This window comes from Lagenorhynchus albirostris, chromosome 5 (genome assembly GCF_949774975.1).
Source record: "Lagenorhynchus albirostris chromosome 5, mLagAlb1.1, whole genome shotgun sequence".
Lineage (NCBI taxonomy): Eukaryota > Metazoa > Chordata > Mammalia > Artiodactyla > Delphinidae > Lagenorhynchus > Lagenorhynchus albirostris.
Window position 1 is genome coordinate 100,013,563 of NC_083099.1, and position 15,761 is coordinate 100,029,323.

The window sequence follows — 15,761 nt, forward strand, 5'->3', positions numbered from 1 at the left end:
CGGGTTTGTGCCCCGGTCCAGGAGGATCCCACGTGCCGCGGAGCGGCTGGGCCCGTGAGCCATGGCCGCTGGGCCTGCATGTCCGACAGGCTCCGCAGCGGGAGGGGCCACAGCAGTAAGAGGCCCGCATACCGCAAACAACAACAACAACAACAAAATCCCCAACAAAATACTAGCAAACAGAATCCAACAACACATTAAAAGGATCATACACCATGATCAAGTGGGCTTTATCTCAGGGATGCAAGGATTCTTCAATCTATGCAAATCAATCAATGTGATACACCATATGAACAAATTGAAGAATAAAAACCATATGATCATCTCAATAGATGCAGTAAAAGCTTTTGACAAAATTCAACACCCATTTATGATAAAAACTCTCGAGAAAGTGGGCATAGAGGGAACCTATCTCAACATAATAAAGGCCATATACGACAAACCCACAGCAAACATCATTCTCAATGGTGAAAAACAAAGCACTTCCTCTAAGATCAGGAACAAGACAAGGATGTCCACTCTTGCCACTATTATAGTTTTCCAACATAGTTTTGGAAGTCCTAGCCATGGCAATCAGAGAAGAAAAAGAAATAAAAGGAATCCAAATAGGAAAAGAAGAAGTAAAACTGTCACTGTTTGCAGATGACATGATACTATACATAGAGAATCCTAAAGATGCCACCAGAAAACTACTAGAGCTAATTAATGAATTTGGTAAAGTAGCAGGATACAAAATTAATGCACAGAAATCTCTTGCATTCCTATACACTAATGATGAAAATTCTGAAAGAGAAATTAAGGAAACACTCCCATTTACCATTGCAACAAAAAGAATAAAATACCTAGGAATAAACCTACTAGGGAGACAAAAGACCTGTATGCAGAAAACTATAAGACACTGATGAAAGAAATTAAAGATGATACCAACAGATGGAGAGATATACCATGTTCTTTTATTGGAAGAATCAATATTGTGAAAATGACTATAGTACCCAAAGCAAACTACAGATTCAATGTAATCCCTATCAAATTACCAATGGCAGTTTTTATGGAACTAGAACAAAAAAATCTTAAAATTTGTATGGAGACACAAAAGACCCTGAATAGCCAAAGCAGTCTTGAGGGAAAAAAACCGACCTGGAGGAATCAGACTCCCTGACTTCAGACTATATTACAAAGCTACAGTAATCAAGACAATATGGTACTGGCACAAAAACAGAAATATAGATCAATGGAACAGGATAGAAAGCCCAGAGATAAACCCATGCACCTATGGTCAACTAACCTATGACAAAGGAGACAAGGATATACAATGGAGAAAAGACATTCTCTTCAATAAGTGGTGCTGGAAAAACTGGACAGCTACACGTAAAAGTATGAAATTAGAACACTCCCTACCACCATAGACAAATATAAACTCAAAATGGATTAGAGACCTAAATGTAAGACCGGACAGTATAAAACTCTTAGAGGAAAACATAGGAAGAACACTCTTTGACACAAATCACAGCAAGATCTTTTTTGAGCCACCTCCTAGAGTAATGGAAATAAAAACAAAAATAAACAAATGGGACCTAATGAAACTTAAAATTTTGCAAAGCAAAGGAAACTACAAACAAGACGAAAAGACAAACCTCAGAATGGGAGAAAATATTTGCAAACGAATCAACAGACAAAGGATTAATCTCCAAAATATATAAACAGCTCAATATTAAAAAAACAAACAACCCAATCAAAAAAGGGCAGAAGACCTAAATAGACATTTCTCCAAAGAGGACATACAGATGGCCAAGAAGCAAATGAAAAGCTGCTCAACATCACTAATTATTAGAGGAATGCAAATCAAAACTACAATGAGGTATCATCTCACACCAATCAGAATGGGAATCATCAGAAAATCTACAAACAACAAATGCTGGAGAGGCTGTGGAGAAAAGGGAACCCTCTTGCACTTTTGGTGGGAATGTAAATTGATACAGCCACTACGGAGAACAGTATGGAAGTTGCTTAAAAAACTGAAAATAGAATTACCATATAACCCAGCAATCCCACTATTGGACATATACCCAGAGAAGACCGTAATTCAAAAAGACATATGCACCCCAATGTTCATTGCAGCACTATTTACAATAGCCAGGACACGGAAGCAACCTAAATGCCCATCGACAGACAAATGGATAAAGAAGATGTGGTACATATATACCATGGGGTATTACTCAGCCATAAAAAGGAAAGAAATTGGGTCATTTGTAGAGATATGGATGAATCTAGAGACTGTGATACAGAGTGAAGTAAGTCAGAAAGAGAAAAACAAATATCGCATATTAACGCATATATGTGGAACCTAGAAAAATGGTATAGATGAACTGGTTTGCAGGGCAGAAACTGAGACACCGATGTAGAGAACAAACGTATGGACACCAAGGGGGGAAAGCGGTGGGGGCTGGTGGTGGTGGTGTGATGAATTGGGAGATAGGGATTGTCATGTGTACACTGATGTGTATAAAATGGATGACTAATAAGAACCTGCTTTATAAAAAAATAAATAAAATAAAATACAAACAAAACAAAAAAATATTGTCTTCCTGGTAACTTGACCCTTTTATCATTATGTAACGCCCATCTTAATTCTTGATAAATTTCTTTGCTCTGAAATCTACTTTGTCTGATATTAATATAGGCACTCCAGCTTTCTTTTGATTAGTGTTTGCGTAGTAAACCTTTTCTTACCTTTTTACTTCCCTATATCATTATATTTGAATTGAATTACTTGCAGTTCATTCATTCATCTCTCTGTGCATTCATTTATTGAGTAACTGCCACATGCTAGATACTTTTATAGGCACTACACACACAGCAGTGAATAAAACAAAAATTGTGCTCTCTTGTAGCTTGCATTTTAGTTGAGGGAGAGGTTATAGACAGTAACTTAGTAAGCAAATATAGTTTTGTAATGCTTTTATCCATTCAATTTCTTTCTTTAATTGGTATGCTTAGGCCACTTACTTTTAATATTTTTAGATTTAGGTCTACAATTATGTTTTGTTTGTTCCCTCCATATTTTGTTTCTCTGCTTCCCCTTTTGTGCCTTCTTTTGGATCATGTGAATATATTTCAGTATTTCACTTTAACTTACTTATGATTTTAATTTTTTTGTATAGTTTTTTGTGGCTTCTTTAGGTATTACAATAAACATATTTTTCACAGTCTACTTAGAAAAATATTTTTGTGCTTCAAGAGTAGAAAAGCACCACATTTGACCCTTTATTTTCCTTTATTTTGTGGTTGTAGTATATGTTACAACTACATACATTGAAACATAACACAATGTTTTCAACTGTCAAACGTTTTAAAGAACATAAGATGTTCTTTAAGTTTCCTTCTGGTAAGATTTCCCATCTGTTTGAAGAACTTCCTTTAGCATTTCTTTTAGAGCAGTTTTGGTGGCAATAAATGCTCTTGCTTTTCTTATTCTGAGTGTTTTTATTTCACCTTCATCCTTAAAAGATATTTTTGCTAGATATTCTGGGTTGAGAGTCCTTCCCTCCCTTCCTTTCTTTCTCCCTCCCTCCTTCCCTTCCTTCTCTTTTTTTAAGCAATTTGAAAATGGTGTGCCACTTCCTTATGGCCTCAATGATTTCTGATGAGAAATCAGTAGTCATTTAAATTGTTGTTTCCCTATAAGTAATATGTCATTTTCTCTGGCTGCTTTCAAGCTGAGCTTCTGAAATGTGTACACTCTGCCCTTCGCCAAATTTGTGTTCAAACTTACTTTGAGCATTTTTACAGTAGCTGTTTTAAGGTTTTTGTTAGATAGCTCAAATACCTGTGTCATGCTGATACTGGCATCAGCTTTTTCTTTTCCCATGTGAATTTTCCCTGGGTTTTGTATACTTAGTAATTTCGGATTGTCCTGGGCATTTTGAGTATTATGTAATGAGAGTCTAAGTCTTAATTATTTACCTATTTTTAGTTTTAGTTTTTTAATAAATTTATTTATTTTTGGCTACATTGGGTCTGTTGCTGCACGCGGGCTTTCTCTAGTTGTGGCGAGCAGGGGCTACTCTTCGTTGTGGTGCGTGGGCTTCTCATTGCGGTGGCTTCTCTTGTTGTGGAGCATGGGGTCTAGGCACAGAGGCCTCAGTAGTTGTGGCTCATGGGCTTCAGTAGTTGTGGCTTGTGGGCTCTAGAGCACAGGCTCAGTAGTTCTGGCGCACGGGCTTAGTTGTTCTGCCGCATGTGGGATCTTCCCAGACGAGGGCTCGAACCCGTGTCCCCTGCATTGGCAGGCAGATTCTTAACCACTGCACCACCAGGGAAGTCCCTCTTTTTTAAATTCTATGGAGATTATTGATAATTTTTCTTTAGCAGGCCTTCATTCTGGTTAGATTCAGGTCAAAAGTTCCAACCAGCCTTGTGGGAGTCATATTTCAATGTTATTTCTGTTTTCAAAAACCTCCAGAGTTTTATTCATATCTAGGCCATGTGTGAGCCACCCAGTGGCTAATCTTGGATTTGGGTCATAGTTTAATTCTCCAAGTCTGTGTATGCTGTTTGGACTCAGACCCACACTGAGGGCAAGACTGAGATTTCATAAGCAACTTTATGGGGTTACTTTGCTGATCTCTTCCGTCTCCCAATCTCCTCTGTACTTTAGTTCCAGGGGCTCCCCCTACTATTTTTTTTTTTAACCTCCCAGCTAGAAAGCTGAGGCTTTATGTGCCCTGCTCTACCAGACACTTTCTATGAATATGCCCGTCTGGGGCCAAGCAGTGGGAAGACAGAGAGAACAAAAGCAATGGGATTTACCACATCCTCTTGGGACAACAGCTCCTCTGATTGTACACGAAGGTTCCCTTTCCTCAGAATTTTAGGTGTCTGTGGGTTTGCCACTGCCACTGTTGTTGCTGCTGACACCCTCAGGTTGTTTGAGAGCTGGTGTGCAAGAAAACATAGAAAAAGAGAAAGGAGTATTTTCTTAATTTTTGCTGGTCATTAGGAGACTCCCTTCCCACTCTTTGAGCCAAAATTAGGTTTTCTCTGGAGCTCTGTCTGCACAGAATCCCAATTCTGGGTTTTAAGCAGCCTTAAGCCCAAGTAGAGGGGCTACCAAAGGGGAAAATACGGGTAAACTCACTGTTGGTCTTGTGGTATGTTAAATTCTGGTCTTCTTCAATCTGACTGCCACTCTGAGTCCTCAAGTAGCTGGACCATGCATTCAAATACCTGGTCTATGCAGGTTTTATGGTTGCATTTGGTGGGGATAGGATGGAGTGTACTTACTCTAACTTACCCAGAGGCAGAACTTCCAAGGTAGCTTTTGATCAACTGTTTATCACTATGCTCACTTGAGGGTGACTTTTACGTGCTTCAAAATCCTAGGGCTTCAGGATGTGGACAGTGTGGGAGGGTATATGCGTTATGTGGGGGCAGTAGTATGTAGGAAATCTCTGTATCTGCTGCTCAGTTTTGCTGTGAACTTAAATTTGCTCTAAAAATAAAGTCTATTTAAGAAATGAGGATCCTGGTGACAAGATGGCAGAGTAGGACATGAGCTCACATCTTCTTATGGAAACATCAAAATCAACTAATTGCTGAACAACCATTGACAGAAAAATGCTGGAACCACCAAAAAAGATACCCTACAACCAAAGACAAAGAAGAAACCACAATGAGACAGTAGAAGGGGCGCAATCATGATAAAATCAAATCCCATACCCGCCGGGTGGGCGACCCACAAACTAGAAAATAATTATACCACAGAAGTTCTCCCACAGAAGTGAAAGTTCTGAGCCCTACATCAGGCTGCCTAGCTGGGGGCCTGGAAACGGGAGGAAGAGCCCCAGAGAATTTGGCTTTGAAGGCCAGAGGGGTTTGATCACAGGAATTCTTCCACAGGACTGGGGGAAACAGAAACTCCACTCTTGGAGGGCACACACAAGGTCTTGTGTGCACCAGGACCCAGGGAAAAAAACTGGACAGCTATACGTAAAAAAAATGAAATTAGAACATTCTTTAACACCATATAAAAAATAAACTCAAAATGGGATAAAGACCTAAATGAAGGATCAGATACTATAAAACTCTTAGAGGACAACATAGGCAGAATACTCTTTGACATAAATCGCGGCAATATCTTCTTCAAGCCGTCTCCTAGAGTAATGGAAATAAGAACAAACAAAAAACCCAAATGGGACCTAATTAAACTCAAAAGCTTTTGCACAGCAAAAGAAACCATAAACAAAACGAAAAGACAACCTAGAGAATGGGAGAAAATATTTGCAAATGATGTGACCAACAAAGGATTAATCTCCAAAATTTACAAACAGCTCATGTGGCTCAATACCAAAAAAACCAACAACCCAATCAAAAAATTGGCAGAAGACCTAAATAGACATCTCTCCAAAGAAGACAAACAGATGGCCAAGAGGCACATGAAAAGATGCTCAACATCACTAATTATTAGAGAAATGCAAATCAAAACTACCATGAGATATCACCTCACACCAGTCAGAAGTACCATCATCAAAGTCTACAAATAATAAATGCTGGAGAGGGTGTGGAGAAAAGGGTACCCTCCTACACTGTTGGTGGGAATGTAAATTGATACAGCCACTATGGAGAACTGTATGGAGGTTCCTTAAAAAACTTTAAAGAGAGCTACCATATGATCTAGCAATCCCACTCCTGGGCATATATCCAGAAAAAAACATGGTTCGAAAGTATACATGCACCCCTGTTCACTGAAGTGCTGTTTACAATAGCCAAGACATGGAAGCAACCTAAATGTCCATCGACAGATGAATGGATAAAGAAAGTTGTGGTATATATATATATATATATATATATATATATATATATATATATACACACACACACACACACACACACACACACACACACTCACACAATGGAATATTACTCAGCAATTAAAAAGAATGATATAATGTCCTTTGCAGCAACATGGATGGACCTGGATATGAACATACTAAGTGAAGTAAGTCAGAGAAAGACAAATATATGATATCACTTATATGTAGAATCTAAAAAAAAAAAGTGATACAAATGAACTTATTTACAAAACAGATACAGACTCACAGACTTAGAAAATGAACATATGGTTATCCAGGAGGGGAAAGGGACAGATTGGGAGTTTGGTATTGACATGTACACACTGCTATATTTAAAACAGATAACCAACAAGGACCTACTGTATAGCACAGGAAACTCTGCTCAATATTCTGTAATAACCTGAATTGGAAAAGAATTTGAAAAAGAATAGATGTTTGTATAACTGAATCACTTTGCTGTACACCTGAAACTAACAAAACATTGTTAATCAACTCTACTCCAATATAAAATAAATATTAAAAACATTTAAAATATAAAAATGAAGAAAGAAAAGTCCTAGGGGAATACTTCTCAAACTTCAGCATGTATTCTACCATAGGTGACTCTGATGCAAATTTGAGAATATTGTTGGATATAGCCTGGGTTCCTCAGAAAGTATTGTTGAGGCAGAGAGATTCTGTATTATTAGGAAGTAAAGTCATGGGAAAGGAGAATGAAGCAGGTTAGGAGAGTGGCAATGTGAGGTGTTTCTCAGCTGGCTGCTGCTGAGTGTGACTAATTGTTAGAGTCACAGTAATCATCCCGGAAGCTATATATGGTGAGTCTCTAGACTGTCCATGATTGATGGGAACAATAGAAAGAGGGGAGAGTTTATTCACTAGTTCTGTCTTCCACTTGTCAATGGTTCCCCTGCTGGGTTATGTGCGTTTTGGAATGGTAGGGGTAGGGGCATGAGAACAAAAATAGGGTGCTCTGCACCTACATATAGTTGGCTGGAGCCTAAAAGCAGTGGCAGCTGAAACAAGAGATGGTGAGTCTGAGAGAATCTGAAATGGCTCATAAAATGTGTCTGAAATGATATATACCTTAAAAATTAAGAAATCCCTCAGATTACTGGCTTGGTTTGAGGCATGGAACTTACCAAGTATTGTGGCCAAAAAAACCATAGGTCTTTTTTGGGCCAGGCTAGGTTGTGGCTGCTTAGGTATTGATTTCTTTGACACTTACTGAAAAATTAAGCTGTTCGGAAGTTTCCAGGTGACCTTAACTGAACCATATGAAAGTGCTATCATTCAGCTGCTTTGGGCCTACAAAATGGCAATGTCATATGGTTCAATTAAATAGAATATGTTAAGTTTCCATAGGGAACCCTAGGAACTGATATACTTGCTTAGAAAACACTTAAGACAGGAACCAGCAGAGAAAAGGATCTTAGGTGGTGAGTGGATATTCAAAACAAGAGTGACTAGGATGTGTAAAAAAGGAAGATGAAATCCATCAGCTTCCTCAATAAAGGATTATGGTAAAGACTCAAACATTCAAGACACAATTATTGCCCTTGCAAATCAAGGTTATGCACACGTCTCTAAAATAAGTACTGAGTCAAATTCTAGAATAATTTTGAGGGAAACAATTTTTCTAAATAAAATATAGTCTGTGAAGTGATTTACATTATTATGCAGAGCCATGTCAATCCCTAATGTGTTCACATTCTGGCTTCCAGGCTGTGACCTGGGTTTACTGGAATAAGCAAATGTGCTATCAATTTTAGAGACCCATCTACTCAGTGATAGCTACAAGGACTTGGAAGTAATCTGAAATCATGATTTTTCTGTGAGTTAGCCCAGATCTGAGTTTTATCCAGGGCACCACTGAACCCTCCCACTCCATACTATTTTCTGTAAGAAGGAAGAGAAGGTAAGGATTTGGGTACCTACTTTATAATTAGAGAGTTTACACTTAAGTTACACTATGAAATTTTTTTCTGATTGTAGTTGATTAAAGGATTGTCTTAATGAATGCATATATATCAATATTAACTTATGCCTTTTGAAGAACAATTTGAAATAAGGATAAAGTAAAAAGGATAAAAAAATAAAAACTAACCATGAGTTAAGTGAATAACCTCTAAGTTTCCTTAGAATAAGATATTTAGCATTACGGTTTTTCATTTTATTATGAAGTGACCTTAGGATGTAGATACTCTTCCTCAGTCTCCTTCTGGAAGGTAGGATACATAAGACAGATATTTAAATAAATCTAATAAAAATAAGGATGTATTAAGTTAAATACAGAGTACTGTATAATCTTTAAATGTAAATAAAGTCTTCTTTGTGGCACTAGTAATTCTCTTATATTAAAAGGAAATACAATTGTAGGCTTCCTAGACAAAGTTGCTGCTCGAATCCTTTTCTACAGTAGGGCAAGCCCTATTCCTATTCCTAAAAAAGACTAAGACCTCCTGATATGGAGGCGAAGCCTCAGAATTGTCCTGATCTCTTTAAGAAAGAACTATAGTCTATTTCTTAAGTTTATACCCATTTCCCACATAGACAAGTTCTGTGATAAGTATTGATATATCTGCTTGTTACATCTGAAGGTCTAATTAGTAGAAAAATACTGCCTCTTGCCTTTACAGAGACCAACACACTTTTTAATCAGCAAACATAGCATTAATATTTAAAAAATAGTTCTGTGTTAGACATATTTCAAATTAGAAAAACAGATTTTAACATTAACAAGATACCATGTTGATACAGGGTCTTGGAAATCATTTTATTTTTTCTTAAGAAATTTTGTCCTGCTATGTATAAATGAAATAAAATTAGTCACAGTATGGGGGTTTTGCAATGTAAAAAGGAATAAGTGATATTTTGTGAATCTATAAATTAAGCTCATGGAATTAGTGGACAGTACTTAATACACTAATAATCCAGCATCTAAAAAATGCAGTAAAAACTCTATCAAGTAGATAATAAAGTTTCCAGAAATGGCAAGAACTGACGTATCATTTAAGAGCACCACAAAAACAAACAAAATAAAAAACCCTACAACACAGAAAGAATAACATATCTGTAAGATTTATCTATAAACCTTCCCAAGAAAGCCCTGGAGAAATAGTTAGTGATCACTAAAATGAGTGAAGTGAGAGCTTCCTATGACCTTAGGATGGTACATTCTGATATACACACACATGCACACACTGAGCCTAAGAAAATAGAGCTTAATGTGAAATTGGCTTTAACTCCAACATTAATGATTACTCTCAATTAAAGGAAATGTAAACCTATCTCAGTAATATTTTACTGCAACATTATAACATTTCATTAAATAATTGGAAGAGTTTATAAAGTTTTCCAAAAGACAATCAGACACACAGACACACAGACACACAGACACACACACATACACACACACACACACACACACACACACACACACACACACACACACACACACTGATTTCTGGGCCTAGGCCTTTATGGATATATGCTATTCCAATAGTCAAATGGCAAAAATTTAGAACATTGAGGCAAAGCCATAAAATATTTGCAATTAAGAAAATATTTTTAGCTATAGTTGTTACTTGGGGTCACAACTTAAAATGCATATCCACAAATTGGATTATTAATGCGCCTACATTTTACCACGTTTCAAGACTGTCAACACTAGTTATCAGTTAACTCAAAATATTGGTAAAAGTCACTGAGAAATCTGGAAGACCATGCCAGACGCTTGGGGATAATCTGTGTGTGATTAAACTTTGAAACATTAACATGTCTGATGTTTCAGAATCAGCCCCATCTGTTGCCACCCATTTAAAGAAAAGGAAGGAAAAAGACATCAGAGGGCCAAGACATCAATATAACTGGGGGGGGGGGGGGAGAAAGGATTTCAATGAGCATTACTTTTCAGCTATTCGCATCTGATTTTTCATCTTTAATATAATTATTTAAGAAAGAAGTAATTTCAAATTGTTCTATTCCATTTTAGAATGCTCTTTAGCTTTTCAAGAAACCTTGTAGAGGTTGAGAACACAAATTCTGGAGCCAGATAGTCTAGACTCAAAATCTGGGGTCTTTTGTTTATTTGCAATGGGACTGTAGGCAAGTTACTTAACCTCCTTTGCCTCACTTTCATCATCTATGATAGGGGTCGGCAAAGATTTTATGTAAAGCCCCAGACAGTAAATAATTTCATGCTCTGTGGGCCACATACTGTATCTGTTGCCTTTTTTTTTTTAAATAACGCTTTAAAAATGTAAAACCATTATTAGCTCAAGGGCCACACAAAGACAGATTAGTAGTTTGCTGACCCGTGACCTACATAATAGAGATAATAGCGCCTACCTCATAGAACTGTTATGATGATTTTTTTTGAATTTTATTTATTTTTTTATACAGCAGGTTCTTATTAGTTATCCATTTTATACATATTATGTTATTAAATGAAGTAATATACATATATAAAATGCTTAGGAAGTACCTGGCACATAGTAAAACCCACAAAAATGTTTATTATTTCTACTATATTTCTAACCAAATTTTATTTTCAAAGTACCTCCTATTCCTCTATGACTTCTAGCATTACTTGGTGACTTGAAATTTGGTGAAGAATTAAATTTTTCCTTTTTGGTTTATTCTAAATCACCAGAGAAAAGCTTAATACTATATGTTCATGAAGCTGCCAAGTGTGGCATTAAAATCGAATGATCAGAGGGAAGAATCAGTAATGGTCCTGAGGCAGTTCCTTGTAAATCCCAGAAGGAACATCCTTAATGAGAAAGATTCACAATAAAAATGTAATAAATAAGTTACTTGAAACATTTAATTAAACACAATAACCATTTCTCAAAGTAGTTCCTTCCAGTCACAGAAATGAACAAACCTATTATAACATCCATTTAAGTGAGCATTTAATATCGGTTTTATTTATTTTTTAACTAAGAAGCAAGAAGGAAAAATCAGAAAGCAAATCATTTTTAATGTATTTTAATGTACCAGAGCTACATGCAGGATGTATTTGCCTTAAGTTTTCTCTAGAGTAACTACATATATTTATGGAAATCACAATATGGTGGGAAAAAAATAAGTAATCAGAAGGCAATTCATAATTTTTAGCAGACGACCTATAAATGAAAAATATATACAACTCAGCTCTTTTGTGATTTATAAGGCACAGGCTGAATAGGGCCACATTATAAATATTTAAATGCAAAACATACAATAGGCTAACTTTTGAACATTTTATGAGGTGTCACATTGAAATGTGGAGCTTAATGAACTAAACTTTGTTAACACAGTGATGTCTAAACATAAAAAAACACTTGCTTGAGCTTTAATGCAATAAATTTTAATTGCATAATATGTTAAATACAAATGCAATAACCTCAGTGTATGCACACATGGCATGCTGTGACCACTGTAGCCCAACTTGCTTCTACATAATATTTACATGAAAATGTAGAGTACGAATGGATGTTTATAGACTATAAACTAGATCTGGAGATCATGAAAACAAAGGAAGCATTTAGTACTCTCTTCTACATATTTGCATAGGTGTAAATGACTGTAGTTTGTGGAATACTAATTTAGAATCAACAAATCAACATAATTTCAAGAATTATTTTTATCATAGTCATTCTTGTCCAGAGTTTAAAGTTTGAAGTGTTAATAGACTTAAAACAAGCAAAAAGAAAAAAACAGTAGTCCCTTGTCCCTGACCTCCAGCACCCCAATCCTGGTCTCCCACCCCAGTGAGAGATTTTTCCCATCCTTTTAGCTATTCTTATGGCAGATATCTCTATATTTCTAAAATCAGTAATACTCTTAGCTCTTGAATCATCCATTTTAAACAGACTGTTTGGTTCTGAATCCCAGTACCACCATTTACTAGCTCTGTGACCATAAACAACCTTTTTTAGGCCTCAGTTTCCTTGTCTATAAAACAAATACTAGAATCTACTACATAAGGCTATTATGAGGATTATATGATGCAAAATCCCATACATGTAATAATATCTTGCTCAAAATATAGTGATAGCTTTTATCATTGTTATTGTTACCTTATGGTAGATGAGGATTTGAATTCTCTTAAAACACCCCTTTCTCCATCCTCCTAAAATAGTTATAGCATATTAGGGTTTTTTTGTTGAATTACAGTGTTTTCATGTTCATGTCTTTTTTATATTTGAGGCACCTCTAGATTAATGAGACTTACTTTGTATCTTCATCAAAACAATTTATGAGAGGCTGGCAAGCTAGCTAAAATGCTGGATCACTGGAATATTCTGGATGACTTTCAGTGTGCCAAATTCGAAAGCACTGGGATTTCTGGACTAAGAGAAACTGAATTATAGAACTTTTACTGAAGTTTTAAAAATATTTTATTCAAATCTCTGTGAAACATACCACTACTGTAGTTATCATAATACATCTTTATTACTCACTTACCTTTGGTCTTCTGTTTTTATCATTTTCACACCTAAGGATATTTATGATGTTACACATTATATATTACAGTTTTTCTTTATATGTAATATTTTTCAGGATTTACACCATTGCTCTATCCACTGTTTCCCAGTGATTAATTAAAAATGAAAGCTTCTATTTAGAGTTTACAATTATAAGCAGTCTCTAAGTTGTGAGAAGTAACACAATTTGCATACAGTAGATGGCAGAGATATGTTTAAAATTCTAAAAAACATTTTTGTAGCAGTTTATGCCCAGGAAAAACACAGTTGGTGAGTCACAGTCTATTTTAACAAAGTACTGCAGTAAACTGGAGACATTTTAAAGGAAGAAAGAATAAGTCAGTTGTAATAATTATGAAGAATCACATTAATTCATTTTTATACCTCTTAATCTTAAAATGCAATATTTTCAGTCAGCCAATGAAATAAAATTAGATACTCTGTATGAAAAGATTCTCAAATTCTCCCTCATTAAATTTTAAGTTCTCTGAGGATAAGGAATATGTTTTGTTTACCTTGTATCACCATTGCCTAGGACAATGTCAAACTAGTATAGGTACAGAGATGTTTCATTTATTTATTCAGTGTTTTATTCACTGAATAAATAAATTCAGCTTAACTTGGACTCAGGTAATTTACAAATGTTTGACAGTAAAATACCAAACACCATATTAACACAGCATTATTCTTTTCAGCATATAAAGCACACTAGTTTGTATATTACATTTTATGTTTTATTGATGGTGACATATAGCAAAACTTCAATATATATTAATTACCCATGGTCCCTTATAAATATTTAAAAGTTCTTTTTCACAAGCATAATCTTACTACAAAGTTATATCATAAGCTAAGTTTTTAGAAGACAATTAAAAAAATAAAATGCATTAAAGATATCATAAATCAAGATGAGATACTGAGATAACTCTGACTTTACACATTCTAATTACAATCAAATGTAGACCTTTCAAGAAGTTGATAATTCTGGGGAGGGAGCCCTTCAGGAAACATTTAGTTTTTATATAATTAATGGCCAGATTAGCATACCTGAAGTCTTATGTTCTTAAAAACCTCATTCAGAGTCCATAAATATAAGCAGAAGATTATCAAGTATTCTTAGATGTAAAAACTTTCAAAAAATTTAAAGTATTCAGTTTGCCTTAATATATATTCCTTGAATTGAAAATTGTTGAGGTTTCCGAATACTATCTTTTCATGTCTTCACAGCCTGGATCTGATCTGATAATAAAAACCAAATAAAAAATTATCAGTCTCTGCAGGGCAAAACCCATGCTCTAAAGTAATCCAAGACATATCCATAAGAACATGGTAGAAACCTATGTGTACGCTTTTTTCTTTTTAAAAGCACAATTCACACTATAGTTTGTATTTCTGTCATTGTACATGCACCTAATTAAAATCAACTAGTTCTACAAGGCTTGTATTAAAAAAAGCAGTTCCTTGCCTCATCCCCTCTTTCTCCTTTCACAGGCAACTACTTTCAACTCCCTTTTAGGTGATTACCTGTGTATCTCTAAATAATATGCTTTTATTATTACTTCTTGAAATATCAGTTCCTTCAATGTAATAAGGGGCTTCGGTTCTCACACACTTGTACACTGTTCTTCTGCCACGCTCATCATGTGACCAATACTCCCATTTTCCTAACACAGTGATGTAGTCATCAATAGAATGACTATATGAATGCTATTCACAGCTGAAATGAGTGATATACCCCAGTTACTTTTCCTTTCTTCTACTACATTTTGTTTTCCCTGCAGTTATTTATTAATTGTTCTTCATCCCCAACCCTGCTTTAGCTTTTTTTTTAAAATGTACTTAACATTAATTCAATCCCACTACTCTCACACTGTTTCAACCTTTACTATTATGAAGCATAATACACAGTCAATCAATTTCACTTTCTTAAAGAACTCTCCCTTAGTCTTGTGTAAAACTATTTAATCTGAACCAGTTGTTCTCCATGTTTGCCAGTTATTTTCATATGAGATCTTTCATTATCACTCTAGGATCTCCACTATCATCCTAGGGATTCCTTCCCAACTCTCTTGTGCAGATTTTCCTATTTCCCTTATTTTTTTTTTCTTGTTGGTTTATTCGTTTTTGATCAGTACACCTCAGTGGCTACCTTAGTAAATGGTATAGAAAGTGAACTCTTCAGACTTTACATGGCTGAAGATGTCTTAATTATACAGTTATAATACACTGATACTGCCAGAGAATATTATTTTCTCCTTAGATTCTTCCAGGAATTGCTTCCAAGTGTTGCTGGTGAGAAGTCTGTTGCTACTTTGTTTCCTTATCCTCTAGATGAAACCTCTTATTTTCTTCTCAGGAAACTTGTAGAATCTTCCTCTGTCTTACAGTGTCGATTTTAATAATGATGCACCTTGGTGTGGGAGTATTTTCATCCACT

The 15,761-nt window shown here is 35.6% G+C and overlaps 1 protein-coding gene across 4 annotated transcripts in view; it reads right to left on the reverse strand.

Annotated features, from left to right (window-relative positions):
- Window positions 1-15,761, reverse strand: part of ARL6 (ADP ribosylation factor like GTPase 6) — a 73,024-nt gene that overhangs the window by 7,974 nt on the left and 49,289 nt on the right. For 3 of the 4 annotated variants that reach the window (XR_009540781.1, XM_060150734.1, XM_060150733.1), the window contains one exon: window positions 11,857-14,563. Coding sequence is in view for 2 of the 4 variants with exons in the window: in XM_060150734.1 (XP_060006717.1) it covers window positions 14,538-14,563 (26 nt within the window). In the remaining 2 variants the exon portion in view is untranslated. Of the gene's footprint in view, window positions 1-11,856; window positions 14,564-15,761 lie in introns of those variants that run through there. The other variant, XR_009540780.1, reaches the window with a different exon arrangement.